This window comes from Harmonia axyridis, chromosome 1, assembly GCF_914767665.1.
Source record: "Harmonia axyridis chromosome 1, icHarAxyr1.1, whole genome shotgun sequence".
In the NCBI taxonomy this organism is placed as follows: domain Eukaryota; kingdom Metazoa; phylum Arthropoda; class Insecta; order Coleoptera; family Coccinellidae; genus Harmonia; species Harmonia axyridis.
The window spans coordinates 4348849-4371121 of NC_059501.1; the positions used below are offsets into that span (position 1 = coordinate 4348849).

The 22273-nt window shown below is 35.6% G+C and overlaps 1 protein-coding gene across 1 annotated transcript in view; it reads right to left on the reverse strand.

Annotated features, from left to right (window-relative positions):
* LOC123687079 overlaps nucleotides 1-20893 on the reverse strand; it is a 62046-nt gene extending 41153 nt beyond the window's left edge. The window contains exon 1 of the mRNA XM_045627016.1: nucleotides 20467-20893. Within this exon, the coding sequence (XP_045482972.1) occupies nucleotides 20467-20475 (9 nt within the window). The 5' untranslated portion in view covers nucleotides 20476-20893. The remainder of the gene's footprint in view (nucleotides 1-20466) is intronic.
* Nucleotides 20894-22273: the final 1380 nt, after the last annotated feature.

The window sequence follows — 22273 nt, forward strand, 5'->3', positions numbered from 1 at the left end:
GCTCTTGGGACACGGAGCATTGTCTTGACGAAAAAGAATTCTTTTCTTCTGCAAACCTGGTCTTTTTTAATGAATTTTCATTCGGCTGTTCTAAAAGGTTACAATAGTTCTCAGAATTTATTATTTTACCAGTTTTTGAATAATCCACAAACGAAATTCCTTTCGCATCTCAAAAAACTGATGCTAACACCTTCTTGGCCGATTTCTGGACACTAACTTGTTTCGGAGCCGAAAAACCAGGCTCACACCTCTCTTTAGCCTCTTGTTTCCATTTAGGATCATGATGATAGAGCCAAGTCTCATCCGTAGTTATGAATCGACGCATAAAATTGACTTTATCCTTTTAAAAACGCTCCAAATGTTGCTGAGGAAGTCGCATTCGAATGTGTTTTTGTTCCATTGTAAGCGAATGCGCTCTCTGAAACCCAATACTTCAGTGAAAATATTGCTTACACTGCCCAAGGAGATGCCTAGAGCTTGTACTAAATCTCTCTCATTCACTCGACGATTTTCCAATACGATATGCTGTATTTTGTCTACGATTTCTGGTGTTGTTGCTGCTTTTGGATGTTCCTGACGTAGATCATCTTCATGGCTTGTACGATCACGTTTAAATTCAGCAATTCCTCTTTCTTCTGTATTAATTGAAGGCGAATGTTCCTTTTATACATTCAACATTCGTTCATGCTTTTCAACCCTCCAAAAATAAAAACTCAATCACTTCACGATACTTGACATTTTCATTGTGAGAAAAATCTGTTACACGTCGATACTAAATGGCATGTAAAAAAAAAATTAATAAGTAGATTGAAATGAACCTTCACACACCTTCATATGAAGAGTGTACCAACATAACAAAACAAAATTTAGGATAAAATTAATTGATTATTGATTTATTGTATTATTAAGAATTGATCACAGTATTTTAATTCGAAGGCTTGCTGAGGTTGGTGTACAGTGCATCCCATTTTGGGTGAGACTGCCAGGTTTCTCGCTTGTTATTTAAGATAGAGCCTTGCGGTTTGCACGTTCCTGTCCTACTTTTTCGTGAAACCCAAGTTGGTCTAATCAGATTCTGCATAACTTTTTCCGTTCAAAAGATACAGCGTGATTTTGGAAATTGATACTTTTCGGACCCCTCCTTTATCTCCCAAATTATTAGAAATAATGCTGAGCTGAAAACTACGTCTGGATCAGAATTCTGCGTAGAATCCAGTGGCGTACTCAATATTTTTTTTCGGGGTATGGTTTTGAAGATTCAACACAAACCTATATTTTTTTAAATGGAACACCATGTATATCATTACTTCGTTGAATTCGTTATTTTTTTCCCTTCAAAATGATATATGATACTATGTAGATAGGATGTTTAGAAATGTTAAAAAAACACTAAAACGTCAAATAATGATGATTTTTTGTTAATGGGCCATGTATTTTCTATGTTTCAATAAGAGGATTATTACTTTCGATTTTTAAAAGTAGTAGGTCATTGATGACACAAACATCCTTCTTGTTATTATAGCTACTATGCATTTGGGAGCATTGTTTTATCAAGTAGGCATTGGAGGGAAAAACCCAATCTGATCTAGCTGTCATCGCTATAAATTATTGTTATCATTATTGATTCTTCTTTTCTATGGGAAATCCATTGCCCATTATCAAAAAATCATCATTATTTGATGTTTTAGTGTTTTTTTCAACATTTCTGAACATCCTACCTACATAGTGTCATATATCACTTTTGAAGGGAAAAAAATAACGAATTCAACGAAGTAATGATACACATGGTGTTCCATTAAAAAAAACATAAGTCTGTGTTGAATCTTCAAAACCATACCCCGAAAAAAAAATTTGGGTACGCCACTGGATTCTACGCAGAATTCTGATTCAGACGTAGTTTTCACCTCAGCATTATTTCTAATAACTTCGGAGATAAAGAAGGGGTCCGAAAAGTATCAATTTCCAAAATCACCCTGTATCTCTTGAACGGAAACAGTTATGCAAAATCTGATTAGACCAACTTGAGTTTCACGAAAAAGTAGGACAGGAACGTGAAAACCGCAAGGCTCTATCTTAAATAACAAGCGAGAAACCTGGCTGTCTCACCCAAAATGGGATGCACTGTACATGGTAGTATGCTGAGATGGATAACTTCTTATGTTAACAAGAGTTGCTCCTCTTACAGGTATCCTACTTCTGGAGTTCCACCACAAGGGTTTCAATTGTGACCTTTGCTGTTCGATATGTATGTCAACAATATTGTGTAGTGCTTCGGCCAAGCTTCAGGGAGATTTGAATAGACTCTTCAAAATTGCCATGAAAACTGTCTTTTCCTCAATTTCAGTAAGTGCCATTTCATAACATTTTCATTCGAAAAAAAAATCATCAAGGCCCACTGTGAAATAAACCACAATGAGTTGAATAGAGTCTTTGTAATAAAAGATTTGGGCATTTTTAAGACTCTAAGCTCATTTTCAATCACCATATCAATTACATTTCCGAAAAAGATAACATTTCTCTTCTGCAGTATGTAAAATTGTTTGTTTTTCTTTTATGTTTCGATATATATTGCGAATGCATTGTTACACTTTTTCGCCCTCTCTTTGTATTTTTAATCTTTAACTGTAATTATTAGTGAGTATTTTTAGGTTTGTCCTGTCATGTACTTCATTTGAATGAATAAAAAATAAATAAAAATAGAAACGAAAGAATTTGCTTCAATTTTATGTTAACCATAATTATGAATAAAGTAGAAACATAATAGTTGTTTGATACAAAATCCTCTTTGGGATAGTGTATGTCAAGAATGATGAATCAAATCATCATAGATTCCGTTTCTCAATCGAGAAGACCCCAACCTCAAACATTCATCGAGTATCGAAAACCATTGAACCGAATCTACCAAAAGGGCACATTTTCCGCCATCAAGTCCCTCTTTCCCAGTACCGATACAATTTTTACGATTGGAAATTGCTTTCGAGAGCAAAAGACAATTACCTGGAATTGACTCCATCTCCAGAAGAATTTTTACGGAAATGGAACCTTTTCAGATAATCAGGCCCACATCGCTATCTGGACCGGATTGAAAGCTGAATGAGAGCTTTTTAAGTTGGAGGGGATTGAAAGATTTTATTGGGACATCAAGCTTGGCCAGAACAAGAATATCTCATTTTTGAATTTCGCGTGTTCTGGATGAATAAGGAGTTTAAAGGTATTTCTCTAATTCTGTGGTTATTCCGTTCATTCTTCCACATCTTGTAGAACAAAATCGTGCGAGAATATATCAGAAACGCACAGTTTTCATGATTATATTTTATTATTATATGTTGGTACTCCGAACTTTCCGCCACGGCTTTATCTGTCAATTCATTTGAAATTTGCCTTAAAGAAATCAGTTCTGCCAACCAACATTTTTCAATGTAAAAATCACTTAATGATATTTATGGAAATATTTCATTAATTTCAATAAAAATGCAATGGATTAGAGAAAATAATGTATAATACTCGTACAGAAGGCTCATTCTACCACTCGTTCATTCAAAAACTCGCCACTTCGTGGCTCGTTTTTGAATTTTGAACTCGTGGAAGAATATCAATGCCTTCTGCACTTGTATTATAAATAACTATTCTGGGCTAGGGTATGGTTTTAAGAACGCGCTGCAATATTTAATGTTTTTTTTGCTCGATAGAACGACTTTTGTTAGTTACTACGCAGTGGCGTACCCAGACATGAACCCTAGAGGGGTAGGGGCTTGTGTTATTAGGAGATAAACAGTTATAAGCTAGAAAAATTGGTTAGAGTTATCGAGGAAGAACTTTAAATGAGGAAAAACCGCAATTTAGAACTGTGCAGAGTGTATCTATGACTTGGTAATTGAAAATTGTATTGGTTCATGAATTTCTCAGCAATCCCAACGAAAAATTAATTATAATTCATGAAATTTAAAATTTAGTTATCCAAATATCAAATTTCAGTTTCTTTCTGTGTTTTCCGGAAGTCACAGATTACTCCACACAACGATGTATTGCCGTTTTTCCCTATTGAAGGCTCTTAAAGTATTCATTTCAGGTATAAGGTTTGCTTAAGTAACCCCCACTATTTTTGTACGTAGATTCGACTGAAATAATAAAAAATATGTGGTCTAAGAAAAATCTTGAGTTTTGATGAATTTGAGTTCTCCAAGTTCATGATCTTCTTATGAACACCCTGTACATTTTTGGTCCAAACCGCAAACAGTCTCATAATACTACGTATTTGCAGAATCGAATAAGAAAAAAATGTTTTCGAAAAAAAGCTTTTTCTGTCGAAAAATTCAAAAAATGTGAATCCTCATCACCAACATTTTTTTTTATAAGAATCCCATTAACCCATGAACCGTTGAGTTTTTACCAAAGGTATGGCATATTGCCGAAATTGTCATCAAAAAAGCTTTCTGATGATGCAATAATATACTGGGTGTGCCATTCGAAATAAGGAAGTAGTAGTCTGTTTCCGGTATAACCGGAAGTTGTAGAGATCTGAAAATATTTCAGGGAGAAAGATCATTGTCTCAATCAATATGCAAATTTTCAGCTCCAAATTATGATTAGTTTTTCATGAACGTCTAAAAAGCCATCCCGGTTAATCACCCTGTATAATCTAAATGGTTGAATTCAGAGCGGTGATGGAATGAAGACATTTGATCAGCATGACGATTTTCACAACAAATAAAAAATGCGAGCAATTTCATAATTATATGTAAAAATCAGAAAATCCATAATGTGAAATTTTCTTCTTCTTATTCTTGTCCACTTTAGTGAGAGTAGCTCAAAACCACCACTACTTCTTCAGGTGCACCAGATTAAATAGTCTTATGTCCCTCCGGAATGTTTTCAACTGGTATCAAGTGGTCTCGATCGTTGTTTTTTGTTCGGTATTTTTAACATGCTGTTTATGCCGCTTTATCGAAAACATTTCATGGTTTCCGGGGGCCTAGAGTAGTTTCATCGTTAATGGACTCATATATCCATACACGTCAACATGATGGGATCGATATAATTTATGCTGATATCAACGTCTAAACTCCCAGTTGATATTTTCTTGCGAATATACCTCATATGGATCTGAAAGGGGTGTGAGGAAATATCCCAACTGCAGCGAATCCAATTTTGGGGTGAATTCGTTTCACATTTGTTGGGAATTCGATAACTCAAGATATTCACAATTTTCTGCAATTTTATATCTAAGTCCATAGTGCAAATACAGTTAATAATACACACTTCTTTAGATGTTCTCAAAAACTGCCTCAAAAATTGTGGCGACTCTGGGCTTGCCCAAGAGATGGCGTTGGGAGTTTCACATCACCCTCTGAACCGACACCGGGTATACATATATTCATATTCATATTCATATTCATATTCATTTATTTTCCTCAAAAATTTACAGGAGATGTCAAAAATAATATAGATAAAAAAAAATTCTTCACAATAGTAATAGGTATAGTACAGAACATAAAACAAATATAAATATCCATATATATATATAAAGACAAACATTATTTTAAATAAATTAATTTAGGGTTTGTTTAAAATTTGTAATTCATAAATTCGTCCATTGTGTAGAATACATACATATATTAGGTGTATTAAAATAATCAGTTTTCCACTAGATGGCTTTAGTTATCTTTATCTCCCGTTGTATAAGTCCGCTAGAGCTGTAAGAGCTGGCGATAGAAAGATGAGATTTCTTACTACAAAAACCTTTCTGACAATTTTGTGATAATTTGACTCAGCAAAGAGAAAATACGCTATATTTTAAACTTTTTCTTCTATAAAGGCGAAAATGCAAGCCTGGTGGCTGAAAATGCAAACAGTGTTTATGGTCCTGATACTGTAACAGCCAATTATGCACAATTTTGGTTTTTTTGATTCCTTTCCAGTAATTTCGATGTCAAAGATGCACCACTTTCTGGAAGGCCAATTGTAGAAAATGTCGAGTCCGACCGTCATGTAAGCACTGTTTCGAAGCCCAAGAGCTAGAGATCACACAAAAAACCATTTGCATAAGGCTGGTCCCAATAAAAAGCTCGATATATGGGCATCACACAAGTTAACGCAAAAAACCTCATGGACCGACTTACATCTGCAAATCGCTTCTGAATCTCAACAAAATCGTACCATTTTTGAAACAAATGATGAGAATTGGATAACTTACGACAACGTCAAGCGAAAACGGTCGTGGTCGAAACACGGTGAGCAGGCGGAAACGGTGGCCTAGCTAGGATTGACTGCCATGAAGGTTTTGCTGTGTGTTTGATGGGATTGGCAGGGAATTATCTACTATGAGCTACTCTCCTACGGCAAAAATGTAAAGTAGGAACTAGTTTGTTAGGATAAGTTTGATTGAAAACAAAGTTGACTTTTTGCTATAAGACAACCAAAAACGACAATAAAAATAATTTACATTGTTGTAATCCAAAAGATTTTGGTATTTCCAAAGTTTGAACATAAATGTCATCGATGTGTGATAAAATACTCGTAACTCACGTTGAGAATTTTCAACATTTCCTGCTGACCTATAGCGGAAATAAAATTGCATTTTAAGAAGTTTGGAAGATTCAAGGTTTTATACCCTCATAACTCCATTTACAACTTCTTATGCCGTTTGACAAGAAATAATATGAAGATGGATATCGAGACAGCTAAGCCTGAAAAATTCATAGCCTCCTACGACATTTAGATCCCTTCCAACAAATCCCTTTGAACCCATCATTATTTATTGAAATATAAAATAGATATTTCATAAGTTCACTACTATCAAATGAGTCTGTAATGGATACGAATTTGCATTATTTATTATTCACTTCGAGGATGAATATTTATGATATGCGTCGGAATTGTTCGAAAACAACAATATTATAGTGTGCACTCTGTTTCAGCGGAGTAAATGGTAACAGGCCAATTGAAAAGTCCCCTGTCTACCATAGTAAAAAAAATTTTTTTGGCAAAATTCGATTTTATTATTCAACATAGTTGCCTTCGAAGGCGATACAGCTATTAGAGCGATCTTCCAACTTTTCGATACCATTTTTGGTCTACGATTTGTCTTTCGCTTCAAAATGGGCCTCAGTTTCGGCGATTACTTCCTCATTGGCGCTAAATTTCTTTTCAGCGAGCATTCTTTTGAAGTCTGGAACAGGAAAAAGTCGCTGGGGGTCAGATCTGGCGTATACGGTTGATGCAGAAGCAATTCGAAGCCCAATTCATGTAATATGGTCATTGTTTTCATTGATTTGTTACACGGCGCATTGTCTTGATGAAACAACACCTTTTTTTCTTCAAATGGGGCGATTTTAACGATTTCATATTTTAAACGATCCAATAAAGCTACATAATAATCGCTGTTGATGGTCTGGCACTTTTGGAGGTAATCGATGAATATTATACCTTGCGCATCCTAGAATACTGATGCCATAACTTTGCTAGCTGACTGTTGCGCTTTTCCTCGCTTTGGATTCGGTTCATCGTGTGCAGTCCACTCAGCTGACTGTCGATTGGACTCCGGAGTGAAATTATGGAGCCATATCACATATAGAAGCAAAAATTCAGGTTTATTGCACTTAAACAGCTTCAAACACTGCTCAGAATCATTGACACGTTGTTGCTTTTGATCGATTTTGATCTCGCGTGGTACCCATTTTGCACACAGCTTTCTCATGAACAAATATTCGTGAATGATATAATGTACACGTTCAGAAGATATCTTCACAATGTCTGCTATCTCGATCAATTTCACTTACGGTCATTCAAAATTATTTTATGAACCTTTTTAATATTTTCTTTGGTGACAGCCTCTTTTGGAGGTCCATTGCGTTCGCCGTCTTCGGTGTTCATTTCTCCACGTTTAAACTCAGCATACCAATCAATGATGGTTGATTCTCCTGGTGCAGATCCAGTAAACTCTTCATCAAGCCAAGATTTTGCTTCAACAGTATTTTTTCCCTTTAAAAAGTAATATTTTATCAACACACGAATTTTTTTCTTTTTTTTTTCAAATAACAAAAGTAGCTACACTCACAACGCAATATCTCGAAAACTAATGGGCGGACTGCTGTCAAATTTTGACACGTGTCGTTTGAAGGTTGGTACTAACTAAAAATCATATGGATGTAATACTATCACCGCCATCTGTGTATCAGACCGGGAACTTTTCAATTAGCCTAATAGAAAAGCTACTCTGTTAGCGAAAAATGATGTAAGATAAATAATTCAGTAAAATTCTAATCGATTTTCGTTTTTTTTTTTTCATAACTTGAAATAAATCGAAAAAGGTGTCAAAATATAGGTAGACCACGATTCTCAAAGTTAATTCTATTGAAATTTCAACGAGTTGTGTCAGTTCTCAACGCGTTTTATTCCACCTGCACATTTCTCAACCTCAAATATTATCTTTTGATTTTTTTGGAGTTATTAAGTTTTTCGACTTGAAAGGAAGAGCAGAACAGCTATCCACTTCTAGAGAATTACTTCACAAAGCCCTAATTGAACGGATAATGAAAACAGAGGGCTCAGGATATGCAGATCAAAGTAGCAGGATGACATTTTTAACGTAGCATCGCTGCCATTTCTGTACCTACTTCTTAGGGTATAAGCGGCAAAAAATGAACTTAATTATTAATTATTCCACGAGGAGGCCTTCAGAGGAGATACTCCTGATAACGGTGGCCTGATATTAAGAAGATGTGAAAGGAATTGAATAGAAATCCCTTTATACTATGGGAATTGAATATTAGAATAGTTATTTACAATACAAGTGCAGAATCCTCTTTGTCGGTACTTTGGGAAAAATAATCTGAAAAAAATACGACTGACAAAGGAACTGCAACACCCAGAAGGAGCTGTTTAAATTTAAATTTTTGTTTTGTTGGTAAAACATAGAAGGAGGGTGTTTTCTTTAGAGCTATAGAACTTTGAATTGCAATAAAACAACGATAGATTATTCGATTGACATTAATTTTATTTATCCGCAAGATAATCTTGTGGCATTACATTTTAAATATGAATTCTGGCATATGACCGCCACGGCTGGCTCGGATGTAGTCCAATCTGGACGTCCAATTTTCGATGACTTTTTCCAACATTTGTGGCCGTATATCGGCAATAACACGGCGAATGTTGTCTTCCAAATGGTCAAGGATTTGTGGCTTATCCGCATAGACCAATGACTTCACATAGCCCCACAGAAAGTAGTCTAGCGGTGTTAACTCACAAGATCTTGGAGGTCATAGGTCCAAAACGTGAAATTAGGCGGTCACCAAAAGTTTCTTTCAATAAATCGATTGTGGCACGAGCTGTGTGACATGTTGCGCCGTCTTGTTGGAACCACAGCTTCTGGACATCATGGTTGTTCAATTCGGGAATGAAAAAGTTAGTAATCATGGCTTTGTACCGATCACCATTGACTGTAACGTTCTGGCCATCATCGTTGCGGTACGGACAAATGATTCCACCAGCCCAAAAAGCGCACCAATCAATCAGTTTTTCTGGATGTAACGGTGTTTCGACATACACTTGAGGATTAGCTTCACTCCAAATGCGACAGTTTTGTTTGTTGACGTAGCCATTCAACCAGAAGTGCGCTTCATCGCTAAACAAAATTCGCTTATGCAAATTGGGAACAACGGCAATCTCATTTTGGGGCCATTCGACTAATCTACGCCTTACTTGATGATCGTTTGACTTCAATTCTCGCACGAGTTGAATTTTGTAAGCACGCAAACCAAGATCCTCCCGCAAAATCTTCCATAAAGTGGATGGACACAGATCCAATTCCTGTGCGCGATGGCGGATAGACCCATTTGGGTCTTCCACAATTCTACGCTCTACAGCAGCAATAGCTTCTTCTGTACGCACCGTACGGCGTCTCTGGGAATGCGAGTTATCAATAAGAGTAAACGTGGTGCGAAAACATTCCATGGTTAAGCCAATTAACTGCTCTGATGGACGATTTTGTCGACGATAAAATGGACGTAGTGGGCATTCCGCACAGAATCATTATTTTAGAAATAAAATTGCACTATTTGCAAGCGTTGTTCAGGCCTGAGTCTAATCATGATGAATTTCCAAACCAAACTGAGAATAAATCACTTAACAGCTGTTAAATCGGTCGCCATCTTGAACAGTAATGCCAACTCAAAGTTATATACCTCGAAAAAAAAACCCCTTTAGTATAGCAAAGAGTAAATGATTGAAATCTGGAGACAAAATCTCGACATTGATGCAATGAGATGGTCTTTTTCTTCTTAAGGGATATTATCCCAAGAAATCTGTACATGTCTCATAGCCGCTAAAGTCGGCCAGATCGGGGGATCTGGGTGGCCATAGCAAAAGATTCACATGGGTCGCTTCGAGAAATTTTAAACTTACTTACCAACATGAGGTCGGGCATTATCTTGCTGAAATATTGGATTCTCGAGCCGGTTGAGGTAAGGGAGAACATATGGCTCCACTATTTCTTGAAGGTAAGCAGCGTTGTCATGCTACCTCGAATAAAGGATAAAGGTGACCTTCTTGCATGTGTAATACCACCCCATACCATAACGCCTAATGTCCGGTGTACATGACGATCAACTTCAAACTGAGGTTCACGTCTTTCTCCCCAACGTCGTCTAGCCCTTCTTCGGCCATCATGTCCACCCAAGGAGATTCGAGATTCAACGACCTAATGTCATTCCACATTCCAATGTTGACGTTTTCTGCACCACTGTAATCGTTGCAGGCGAAGCTCAACCGTCAGAGGTAACACAAGATTGTGTCGATAATGCTGCAGTCTAAAAGACCTTTTTCGTCGGTAAACCGTTCGGAAAGATACAGGATGGCCTTGTTCTCCTAACCACTCATCAGCCAAAGATCGAGTTGTCGCAAATCGGTCTCTAGGCGATAAGATCTTGAACTTCATTTGTGTCCTTCGACGTCCAGTGCCTAATCTTCTTCGATTTTGGGCATTTTCAATGCGTTATTGGAGCGCGTATAGTTCCATTTTCAGTGACTGCATTGTTTTCACATGTTAAATGTCAAAAGATGACAGCTTCAAAGTAACATCTTCCCTGATAGTAGGTTATTCAAAATGAAAACTTTTTATTACGATTTAAAAAAAATGTCAAAACTTTCATCAGTCCAGAGACCTGCAGAGAAGTTAGATTTTTCGTTGATGTTCATTGGAGGGCTCTGAAAAGGAACTGTAACTGAAGTCTTCAAATTTGCTTGTTTCATTGCCTTAAGAATTCCGAAACAAATCCAAAATCATGGTTATAATTGTACCCAATTCTTCCTAAGTTTCCTAGGGTTAAACAAGTTAATCTCTAAATAACTAGCTTTTATTAATTCATGAAGTTATTACGTTATGCTCAAAATTATGTCAGATGTCCGTTAATACACGAAATATTGGAATGGAGGCATAAGTTTCAGTATTCACATAAATTTTAATATCAATTAATAATTTATATGGAATCGAGAACAGTTGTACTGTTATTCAATAAACCAGGTTACGATAAATCGATTACCATTTGGAATAATTACGAAAATTGAGCAATGTTCAGTAATGTCCGATATAAAATTATACCCTAACATTATAAAGGGTGTTTTTTTTAGAGCTATAGAACTTTAAATTGCAATAAAACGATGGATTATTCGATTGACATGAATTTTATTTATCCGCAACATAATCTGTGGCATTACATTTTAAATATGATTTCTCTAATTCTGTGGTTATTCCGTTCATTCTTCCACATCTTGTAGAACAAAATCGTGCGAGAATATATCAGAAACGCACAGTTTTCATAGTTATATTTTATTATTCTATGTTGGTACTCCGAACTTTCCGCCACGGCTTTATCTGTCAATTCATCAATTTGCCTTGAAGAAATCAGTTCTGCCAAGCAACATTTTTCAATGCAAAAATCACTAAATTATATTTATGGAAATATTTCATTAATTTCAATGAAAATGCAATGAATTAGAGAAAATAATGTATAATACTCGTACAGAAGGCTCATTCTACCACTCGTTCATTCCAAAACTCGCCACTTCGTGGCTCGTTTTTGAATTTTGAACTCGTGGAAGAATATCAATGCCTTCTGCACTTGTATTATAAATAACTATTCTGGCATATTACAGCCACGGCTGGCTCGGATGTAGTCCAATCTGGACGTCCAATTTTCGATGACTTTTTCCAACATTTGTGGCCGTATACATGGCGAATGTTGTCTTCCAAATGGTCGAGGGTTTGTGGCTTATCCGCATAGACCAATGACTTTACATAGCCCCACAGGAAGTAGTCTAGCGGTGTTAAATCACAAGATCTTGGAGGCCAATTCACAGGTCTAAAACGTGAAATTAGGTGGTCACCAAAAGTGTCTTTCAATGAATCGATTGTGGCACGAGATGTGTGACATGTTGCGCCGTCTTGTTGGAACCACATCTCCTGGACATCATGGTTGTTCAATTCAGGAATGAAAAAGTTAGTAGTCATGGCTCTATACTGATCACCATTGAATGTAACGTTCTGACCATCATCGTTTTTGAAGAAGTACGGACCAATGATTCCACCAGCCCATAAAACGCACCAAACAGTCAGTTGTTCTGGATGTAACGGTATTTCGACATACACTTGAGGATAACCTTCACTCCAAATGCGGCAGTTTTGTTTGTTGACGTAGCCATTCAACCAGAAGTGCGCTTCATCGCTAAACAAAATAAAATGAACGTAGTGCGCGATACGTATTCCGCACAGAACCATAATTTTCGAAATAAAATTGCACTATTTGCAAGCGTTGTTCAGGCGTGAGTCTATTCATGATGAATTGCCAAACCAAACTGAAAATAAATCAGCTGTTAAATCAGTCGCCATCTTGAACAGTAATGCCAATTGAAAGTTATTTACCTCGAAAAAAACACCCGTTATTATAGAAATTGAAGAATCACATTTTTTCGTATTGTAACTGCATCAACTTTCCATGTTCTATCGCGTAGAAATCGTACGAATAATCGATATTAGAACATGCCGTATTTTAAAGATCCAACTCTTCATTTTGAATATACTTATTTCCACGCAATCCATAGTCTAGAAAACTCGAAAAAAAATCCCATTTCGGTAAAACTATTTTGAATTATGAAAAGCTTTCTTCAATATTTCGTCTCCTTATCGAACTGTCGAGTAGAGTATATCAACTAACATAATATATAGCTAAGGTATAATAGTCATTCTCAGATATCCATCAAATTTTCATTCGCCTAGGGATGAACACGTTCCCAAAGCTCATTAAAGATGTATACTCACTTCGATTCCATCCATAATATGTTCTAATATCGTTTCTTCTTCAACAAACTACGTCTCATCATCCTAAAATATGAAAATCGTCGAATCCAGACTTCTGAATCGGATAATGTTTGTTTTAGATATAGGCAAACATTCACGTTACCTTCGAATATTCCGATATATTCGTTATTCAACAATGAATACGTTACATACAATGTAATTCCAACATTTCCAATAACTACACTAAAACAAGAATGAACTTGCCACACGTCATTCGCTACAATAGAAGAGTCCTCAATTCCTCACACTAGCTTTCAGAATGACCACTTCTCGATATTCTAGGATGTATGACAACTGAGTGCTTTGTTGATGATATCTTGGAATCCACCTCGATGTTTCACCTGACAATGCATGTTTCCATACTGCTATTGATTTATGGGCTATCTATGGTGCCATAGCCATCTAGTTCACCAAAGCCGTGAAATATGATGGAATATTTCCCTCCTGTCAAAAATTCTATGTATCTGGAGAACAATTATCGAAAATTACAGCGAATATTTCCCTCCTGTCAAAAATTCTATGTATCTGGAGAACAATTATCGAAAATAACAGCGATAATTGCATTGTAGGAAGCGAAACTGCACTGCGATAATTGTTCTGTTCATAGATGCATAGTTTCTATGCATCTTACACAGTTCGAATCTATGGCAATTCCATTCTACATCAGTTTGACAAGTGATGTAACAGTTTATTCGGGAAATATTCCCCCGAATTACACTCGTGCATCAAAATGACCGGATAATTTCGCATTCCAGCGTGTTTTCCTTGAAAAACTGCATTCGGTCATTTTCATTTTTGGAGAAAGAGCCCGACACCGAAGGTGGAGGGCTCTGAAAAAATGGAAATGAACTCATGCAGTTTTTATGACAACACGCTGTCATGCAAAATTATCGGTAATTTTGATGCACTTGTGCAATTACTTACGATAATTGCATTGTAGGAAGCGAAACAGCACTGCGATAATTGTTCTGTTCATAGATCCATAGTTTCTATGCATCTTACACAATTCGAATCTATGGCAATTCCATTCTAAATCAGTTTGACAAGTAATGTAACAGTTTATTCGGGAAATATTCCCCCGAATTAAATTTGTGCATCAAAATGACCGGATAATTTCGCATTCCAGCGTGTTTTCTTTGAAAAACTGCATTCGGTCATTTTCATTTTTGGAGAAAGAGCCCTCCACCTTCGGTGAACTCATGCAGTTTTTATGACAACACGCTGTCATGTAAAATTATCGGTAATTTTGATGCACTTGTGCAATTACTCATGATAATAGACTGCCAATTTTCAACTATTTTCCATACACTTTCACGAAATCAATCCAAAAAGTTTAAATTTTTAAAGTAAGTTAGTTTATAATTTACTCAGAAAAGAAGAACAAATCTTATATCCATCGAGGTGTACTGAAAAGAAATCAATTATTTTTGCATAAAAAACAAGGCTGCAATTACCAGTTAGAATGATCCAATATAGGTCAAATATGCGCTGTTTTATTCGATAACTTGTGTTACCTCTGACGGTTGAGCATCGCCGGCAACGATTACAATGGTGCAGAGAACGTCAACATTGGAATGTGGAATGGCATTAAGTCGTCTTTTCTAATGAATCTCTATTCACCTTGGGTACACATGATGGCCGAAGAAGGGTTAGACAACATCGAGGAGAAAGAGGTGAACCTCGGTTTGATGTTGAGCTCATGTACACCGAACAGTAGTCTTTATTCGAAGCAACATGACAGCGCTGCGTTACCTTCAAGAAATAGTGGAGCCATATATTTTCCTCACCTTAACCGGCTCTAGAATCCAATATTTCAGCAAGATAATGCCCGACCTCATGTTGCCAGAGTTAGTTTCAACTTTTTCGAAGCGACCCATGTAAATCTTTTGCCATGGCCGCCCAGATCCCCCGATATTTCGCACATAGAGCATATTTGGGACATCATGGGTAGATGGCTTGGAAATTTACCCCAGCCCCCACGGACTTTGGCGGCTCTGAGACATGAAGTACAGATAGCTTGGGATAGTATCCTTCAAGAAGAAATAGACCATCTCATGGTATCAATGCCGAGACGTGTTGGGCAGTGTATAGATAATCGCGGTGAACCAACACATTATCAACAAATTTATTAATAAAAATTGTAAACTCTTCGTTTTTTCTCCAAATTTCAATAATTTACTCCTTGCTATACTATCTTTTCCAACATATTTTGGTTTTTTCTATATGTCTGTTAAACACTGCTATGTACTTCTCTTGCGCCCAACTGCTCGTATGACTGTAATGCTCTTTATGTATATTGAATCTCACAGGACCATGTCCTTGATTCAAATCAAATTATAATAATAATAATCTGTTTTCCAAAAATACTTCTAAATTCAAACAGCTCCTTCTGAGTGTTGCAGTTTCTTTGTCGGTTATTATATAAACACACACAAAATCTGAACCAGAATTTGATTTGATGTCACGAACATATTGGGTATTTCTTTTTCAAAATACTTCTCGAATTTTCTATGGATTTGGTTAAGTGATCATAAACTATCATGCACTAGGTCTGCCTGAGAACATCGAAAAGTACGATATCAACATAATTACCGAATGTTAGATATAAAGAGCTCTGGCCCAGATTTCTGTATTCCAGCACCGGACAGAAGCAAATTAACTGGACCTCATCCAGAACAACTGGGACATACTCTCCCTCAGGAGAGGAACATCAATTGCCCCTATGTTATCGAGTTATATGTTTAGCGGAGTTCATCAGACCAATATGGCTATAATTTACTAGATCATTTAATCTTAGCGTAAGGCAAATATGTAGACCGATCATGTTGTGCTTTCGGTGATTGGCCTGAGAATACGACAGTGGATGACACGCTTTAGTATTGGGTTTTCAAACATACGGACCTACTCCGTTTTTAGCATAGGATCCCTGAGGATCGGATAGAGGTAAAAGGAGTTTGATTGGAAATTTATAGTGACACCCATAATTTCGTTGGTATTGATTTCAGTCTACAGAGTGATCTAAAATAAGCCACACCTAATGTGTAATAAATAAAGAGTGTTTTTATTAAAGCTATAGAACTTTAAATTGCAATAAAACAACGATGGATCAAATGATTGACATGAATTTTATTTATCCGTAAGATAATCTTGTGGCATTACATTTTAAATATGATTTCTGGCATATGACCGCCACGGCTGGCTCGGATGTAGTCCAATCTGGACGTCCAATTTTCGATGACTTTTTCCAACATTTGTGGCCGTATATCGGCAATAACACGGCGAATGTTGTCTTCCAAATGGTCAAGGGTTTGTGGCTTATCCGCATAAACCAATGACTTTACATAGCCCCACAGAAAGTAGTCTAACGGTGTTAAATCATAAGATCTTGGAGGCCAATTCACAGGTCCAAAACGTGAAATTAGGCGGTCACCAAACGTGTCTTTCAATAAATCGATTGTGGAACGAGCTGTGTGACATTTTGCGCCGTCTTGTTGGAACCACAGCTCCTGGACAACATGGTTGTTCAATTCAGGAATAAAAAAGTTAGTAATCATGGCTCTATACCGATCACCATTTACTGTAACGTTCTGGCCATCATCGTTTTTGAAGAAGTATGGACCAATGATTCCACCAGCCCATAAAGCGCACCAAACAGTCAGTTTTTCTGGATGTAACGCTGTTTCGACATACACTTGAGGATTAGCTTCACTCCAAATGCGGCAGTTTTGTTTGTTGACGAAGCCATTCAACCATAAGTGCACTTCATCGCTAAACAAAATTAAATGGACGTAGTGCGCGATACGTATTCCGCACAGAACCATTATTTTCGAAATAAAATTGCACTATTTACAAGCGTTGTTCAGGCGTGTTATTCATGATGAATTTACAAACCAAACTGAGAATAAATCACTTTGCAGCTGTCAAATCGGTCGCCATCTTGAACAGTAATGCCAACCAGAAGTGCGCTTCATCGCTAATGGACGTAGTGCGCGATACGTATTCCGCACAGAACCATTATTATCGGAATAAAATTGCACTATTTGCAAGCATTGTTCAAGCGTGAGTCTATTTATGATGAATTGCCAAACCGAACTGGGAATAAATCACTTGACAGCTGTTAAATCTGTCGCCATCTTGAACATGCCAACTTAAAGTTATACACCTCGACAAAAACACCCTATATTTTCTTTCAAATTTTGTCGTGCTTGAGATCTGAGCAATAAACAGCTACAAACATCAGTGCTGAACCTAATCCTCATTCCTCAAACCTTATATCTACGAAATAATAACCGAACATAGTCACAGATTTATAATTAATTAATTATAAATGATATCGAATCTTTGCGTTTCATCATCCACAGGTAAGGAGATCATACAAATTAAAATTTCGTCACAATGGATTACCTGCGTTGGTGAAGGTGAACAAAGAAGGGACGTAACTTCATCATCTTTTGTCTAGTATTTTATGAGCCCGTAAGGCCTTATTAGTCTTCCTATGTAACACAATACATTGAAACACATGTCCTTTCGAGATTAAACTCAAACTGGAATACCTGTTTATCACAGGAGCTTTAAAACGATGAACACAGTTGTGAGGCATCGGCATTGTTATTGAAAATATGAATTGTTGCCAGTGAGGCATTGAGTTGATGCGACATTGGGTGTTACGTATATGGAGAGATTATCCGTAGAATTTTATAGCAGGATTTACTCTTCTTCATTCGTGTTGATGTTGAATGAAAAAAGGGTACTTTTAGGATAATATTTGCATATCACAAAATGAATATTTTCAGTGGAAACCACTGTCCTTAACTTTTGAAGTTATTTTCAAGATGAGAAAGAGGAATATAAAAACGTCAAGACTATTTTAGGTTGTCTGAAGTGCGCTAAAGCAGATCACGAAACATTTCGTAGCGCTATGGTTCCTTATTTTCTCTTATATTATAAAATAACTCAATGTATATCGAATTTTTCTTTTTTATTTGTATTCATGTTATTTCATTCGCGAAATATTGAATGAACCTTCAAATAGTTATTTCACAACAAAGTAGGTAGTAGATTTCTGCTTGATTTTGCCTCAATATGTAAAGCTGATTCAGTCTTCTCACTCATATCTCAAAATCTATCGTAAATTTGAATTGTGAACTCTTTAAAATTTAAACTATCAAAATTGCAAAGAAGGCTTGCAACAAAAAAATAGGAAACCTAAGATTTTGATTAATCTATAAAGAAAACATGCATCACGTCAAGCATATCCTATGGTAATATATAATGTCGATAAAAATGTAACTTACGTCAATAATATCTTCTAAATACTTAGAAGGAAAACTACACAATATCCTTTAGAACTAGTAATAATTTCGAAATTTTTATCAAAAACAATTAAAATAGAACTGATAACAGAATAACAGTGGTGCCTACAAATTGACTTCCAATAATTGCCTATGGTTTACATTGGACAAACAGGAAGATTTTTCAAAAAGAACATCAAAGAAGTTATACATCTGATAGTGTATTTTCAACATATATGAATCATTTAAAATACTGGGACCATACCTTCAATAATAAAATGAAAGCACAAGAGTAACACTCTTAGAATCTCAGGCAGAAAATGTCCAATATACCCCTAAAATTTATTAGGTCCTTTTTAGTTTTCATATTTTTTCGATGATCAATGTTCATATTTTTTTTCACCTATATTAGTTTTTTATTAACAAAAACTTGAAAGAAATAATAAGGGCAAGATGACAAAAATCTGTTATTTTCTAGAAATGATTTTCGATTGGTGGATTCTGAAGGCTTGAACTGAAGAATCAATTTATTTTAACTCAACGTGGCTTTTGCTTATTTTTTTCTATAAATTCTGTTCGAAGTTGAAAAATGAAATGAAAAGTAAATTTTTTCAGCCTTTTTATAAAAGGCATAATTTTTGAAAAAAAATCGCAGCATTCTCTTTCCAAGCAACTCCTAAATCTCATTTAAACGAACCACTTATAGTTCTTCTACATACATTCATAAAGAACATATTCCTAATGAAAATTTGATGGAAAATGTCGAACTTAGGTTAATAACAGAATCAAATAACCGAAATATAGTTATACCTACAATCGCAAATTGTATTTAATGTCATCGTTTTTTTAAATGTTTTCGATTTATTTATTTTCGGATTGAATATTTGACTTTTTCTCTCTTTTTTTTTAATTTTTTCGCTTTTCATGAAGTAGGTAAATAAATAAATAGACAAGGATCACATTGCATAGTACAACAAAACATTTTTTTCTGGGAGTGAGAACTAACATTCGGGAGCATGAATCAAATAACAATTTTAAAAAAAATTGTGAAAATTGAAAAGTAAAATCTAAAAATGAAAATTTGTACAGATACGATAATACCAAACAGAAGTTATCAAAGTTAATTTCATAATTATTTCAGGGAAGGTAAAGACATTCCAAATAAGTTATTCAAAACTAATATAATCTATTTTTTAATAACAATTGAAATGGAAAAGGAAATGGAGTTTTTGAAACGTCATTTGAATTGGTTTAAGTTTTCGTCACGTAGGAAGTATGTAAAAAACTTGCTTAAACCACTGGAGATTTGATAGTATAAATTGCATCGAAATGAAGGGACTTTTTGATCGTGTTTGTTATTTTTTTCGTTTTTCTTGAAGTAAATAAATGTCTAGATAATGTTTTGTGGGACTTTTCCATAATAACAATCGGGAGATATTATCTTGAGAAATTATGAAACAAAACATAAGATGAAAAAATGAAAATTTATACAGATACGATAACACCAACGCGAGTTATCAGAGCTATTTTGATAATTATCTGAGTGTAAGTGAAAAAAAAATTAAAATTATATTCGAAAAACAATACTAATAGAATCTTTTTTATGATGATACTTCAGCGTCGACTGGGAAAATTCCACATTGGAAAAACGAAATAAACTTGAAGTTAACGTTAATAAAAATGAATAAAGTTAAGGTAATAAAAAAATTGTAAGAAATTAAATTGGTGATTAAGAAAAAAATTTAATTAAAATGATGTAATAATCGAAAATTCTACAATCCAATCTTCCTTAAACCACTTTATAGAGAAAAATCCACTTACCGAAACCATCCCAAAACACTCCGTTTAAAACACAAACAAAAAATCAACCGACGCACCTCCTGTCGCCGGAAAATTCGGAAAAGTGCGCTTTTCACTTTTCCGTTTCGCGTCGTCGGAAAAGCAGCCAGCAAATAACGGTCAAACGGGAACAGGACTGTCCTATATGATAGGGCCGGAAGGCAGTTTTGATGTTTTTCCGGCCTGTCTTCCACGTGCTGCGATTTCCCGACGTCTCGAAATTTTCCTCCACCTGTTGCACACCCCCACGGGGATTTTTCGGCTTGATGGGCTGTGAAAAACCCACGCCGAGGATCCTCCGATCCCCGGTGTACGTAGGAAAGTATTTTGGGACAATGAAAATCTCTATTATGCCATTATTAGGATTCCGGGAAATTCTTTGGAAAATGAAGAGAAGTGTCATGCAGGAATTTACGGATGAAAGTTTTTTCTTGGACCCAAGTTTCGCGGAAAACCACGGATCATGCAATTTAGGAAATCTGGGAAGAACTTCTTATTACGTGGAAATTGTTGGGAAATGAGAATTTTTGATTATTTACGCTAATTTTGTTGGTCTTAACATGAATTGATAGGATGGGTAGGTATTAGAGCGTTTTTTGGAGAAAAGATTTCAAAGCAATTCTCGGGATATACAGGATCTTCCTTAATTGGGGGTACAAAGGGAAATGAGAGATTCCATGGGTTATTTTAAGAAAAAAGAATCCCTTAAACATAGCCTTGAAAACGCTTTGTTTCCAAGATATATTGTGTTTCTTGTAGTTCTTCTTTTTTGTGATGATTTTATGAGTTTATGGAATCTTTTTTAATCTTTATATCAGGAGAATGAACATAAAAACTAACAATGAATTTATTATTTATTTATCACAGCTTACTGATTAGATGACAATTTCAATTTTCTCGGAGACTTCGAGGGAATTATATGAAAATTTTTTCTCGAAATCGGTAGCAGACACTAGAGAATTACAAAAGACCAAAAAGTGTACTAGTATTAGCCCAAAGTTTTTTTTTTACATTTTCTAAACTACCAAGCCAAGAAGCTTGACATTTTAACCAAGTCACTTGAAATTCAAATTCGTGAAAAATTACATACTTGAGCTTGACTTGACTTGATTTTAGATATTTATTGCTTGACTTGATATCAAGCTACTTGATATTACTTGAACTTGATATGCACGCGTCGCACGGCATATATTTTTGCAATCTCGTGCGCGCTTAGACCGAATAAGGGGATTCCTCGAGCGCCGAGGGCTGAAGCTTTCGCCAGTGTGACTTTATTAATAGTTTTCTCACATTTCTATGAAATCTATTGGTAGATTTTGGTAGTTTCAAAAATATCTTTCCAAACTTGGACAAAATGGCCAAGGATTTTTATCAACGCCAGCATCTTCATCTCCTGTTGAAATACAATTTTCCAGAGCTCTAGTACAGTTACAAAAACCTGCAAAAGGTTAGGTGACAAATCTATAAGATGCCTGTCTTAGATCCTGGATAGAAAATATCTTCTCAACATTAAGAAACTTCATTTCTTTATTATTTTTTATTTTGTTATGATTTATAGTGATTCAATTTATGTTTCTATTTAAAAAAAGCTGATATTTTCGGTTCTTTCATATAATTGGTTCGATAAATAAAAATGTTTTTCGCAAGGTTCCTTCTCATTTCATCATTTTTCATTGAGGTAACACTACAGAATAAAACTGCAAAAATCAAGTAGCTTAATAATATTCAAATACTTGATAACTAAATACTCGAATTGACCTGAGATTGAAAAACTACAACTTGACTTGAA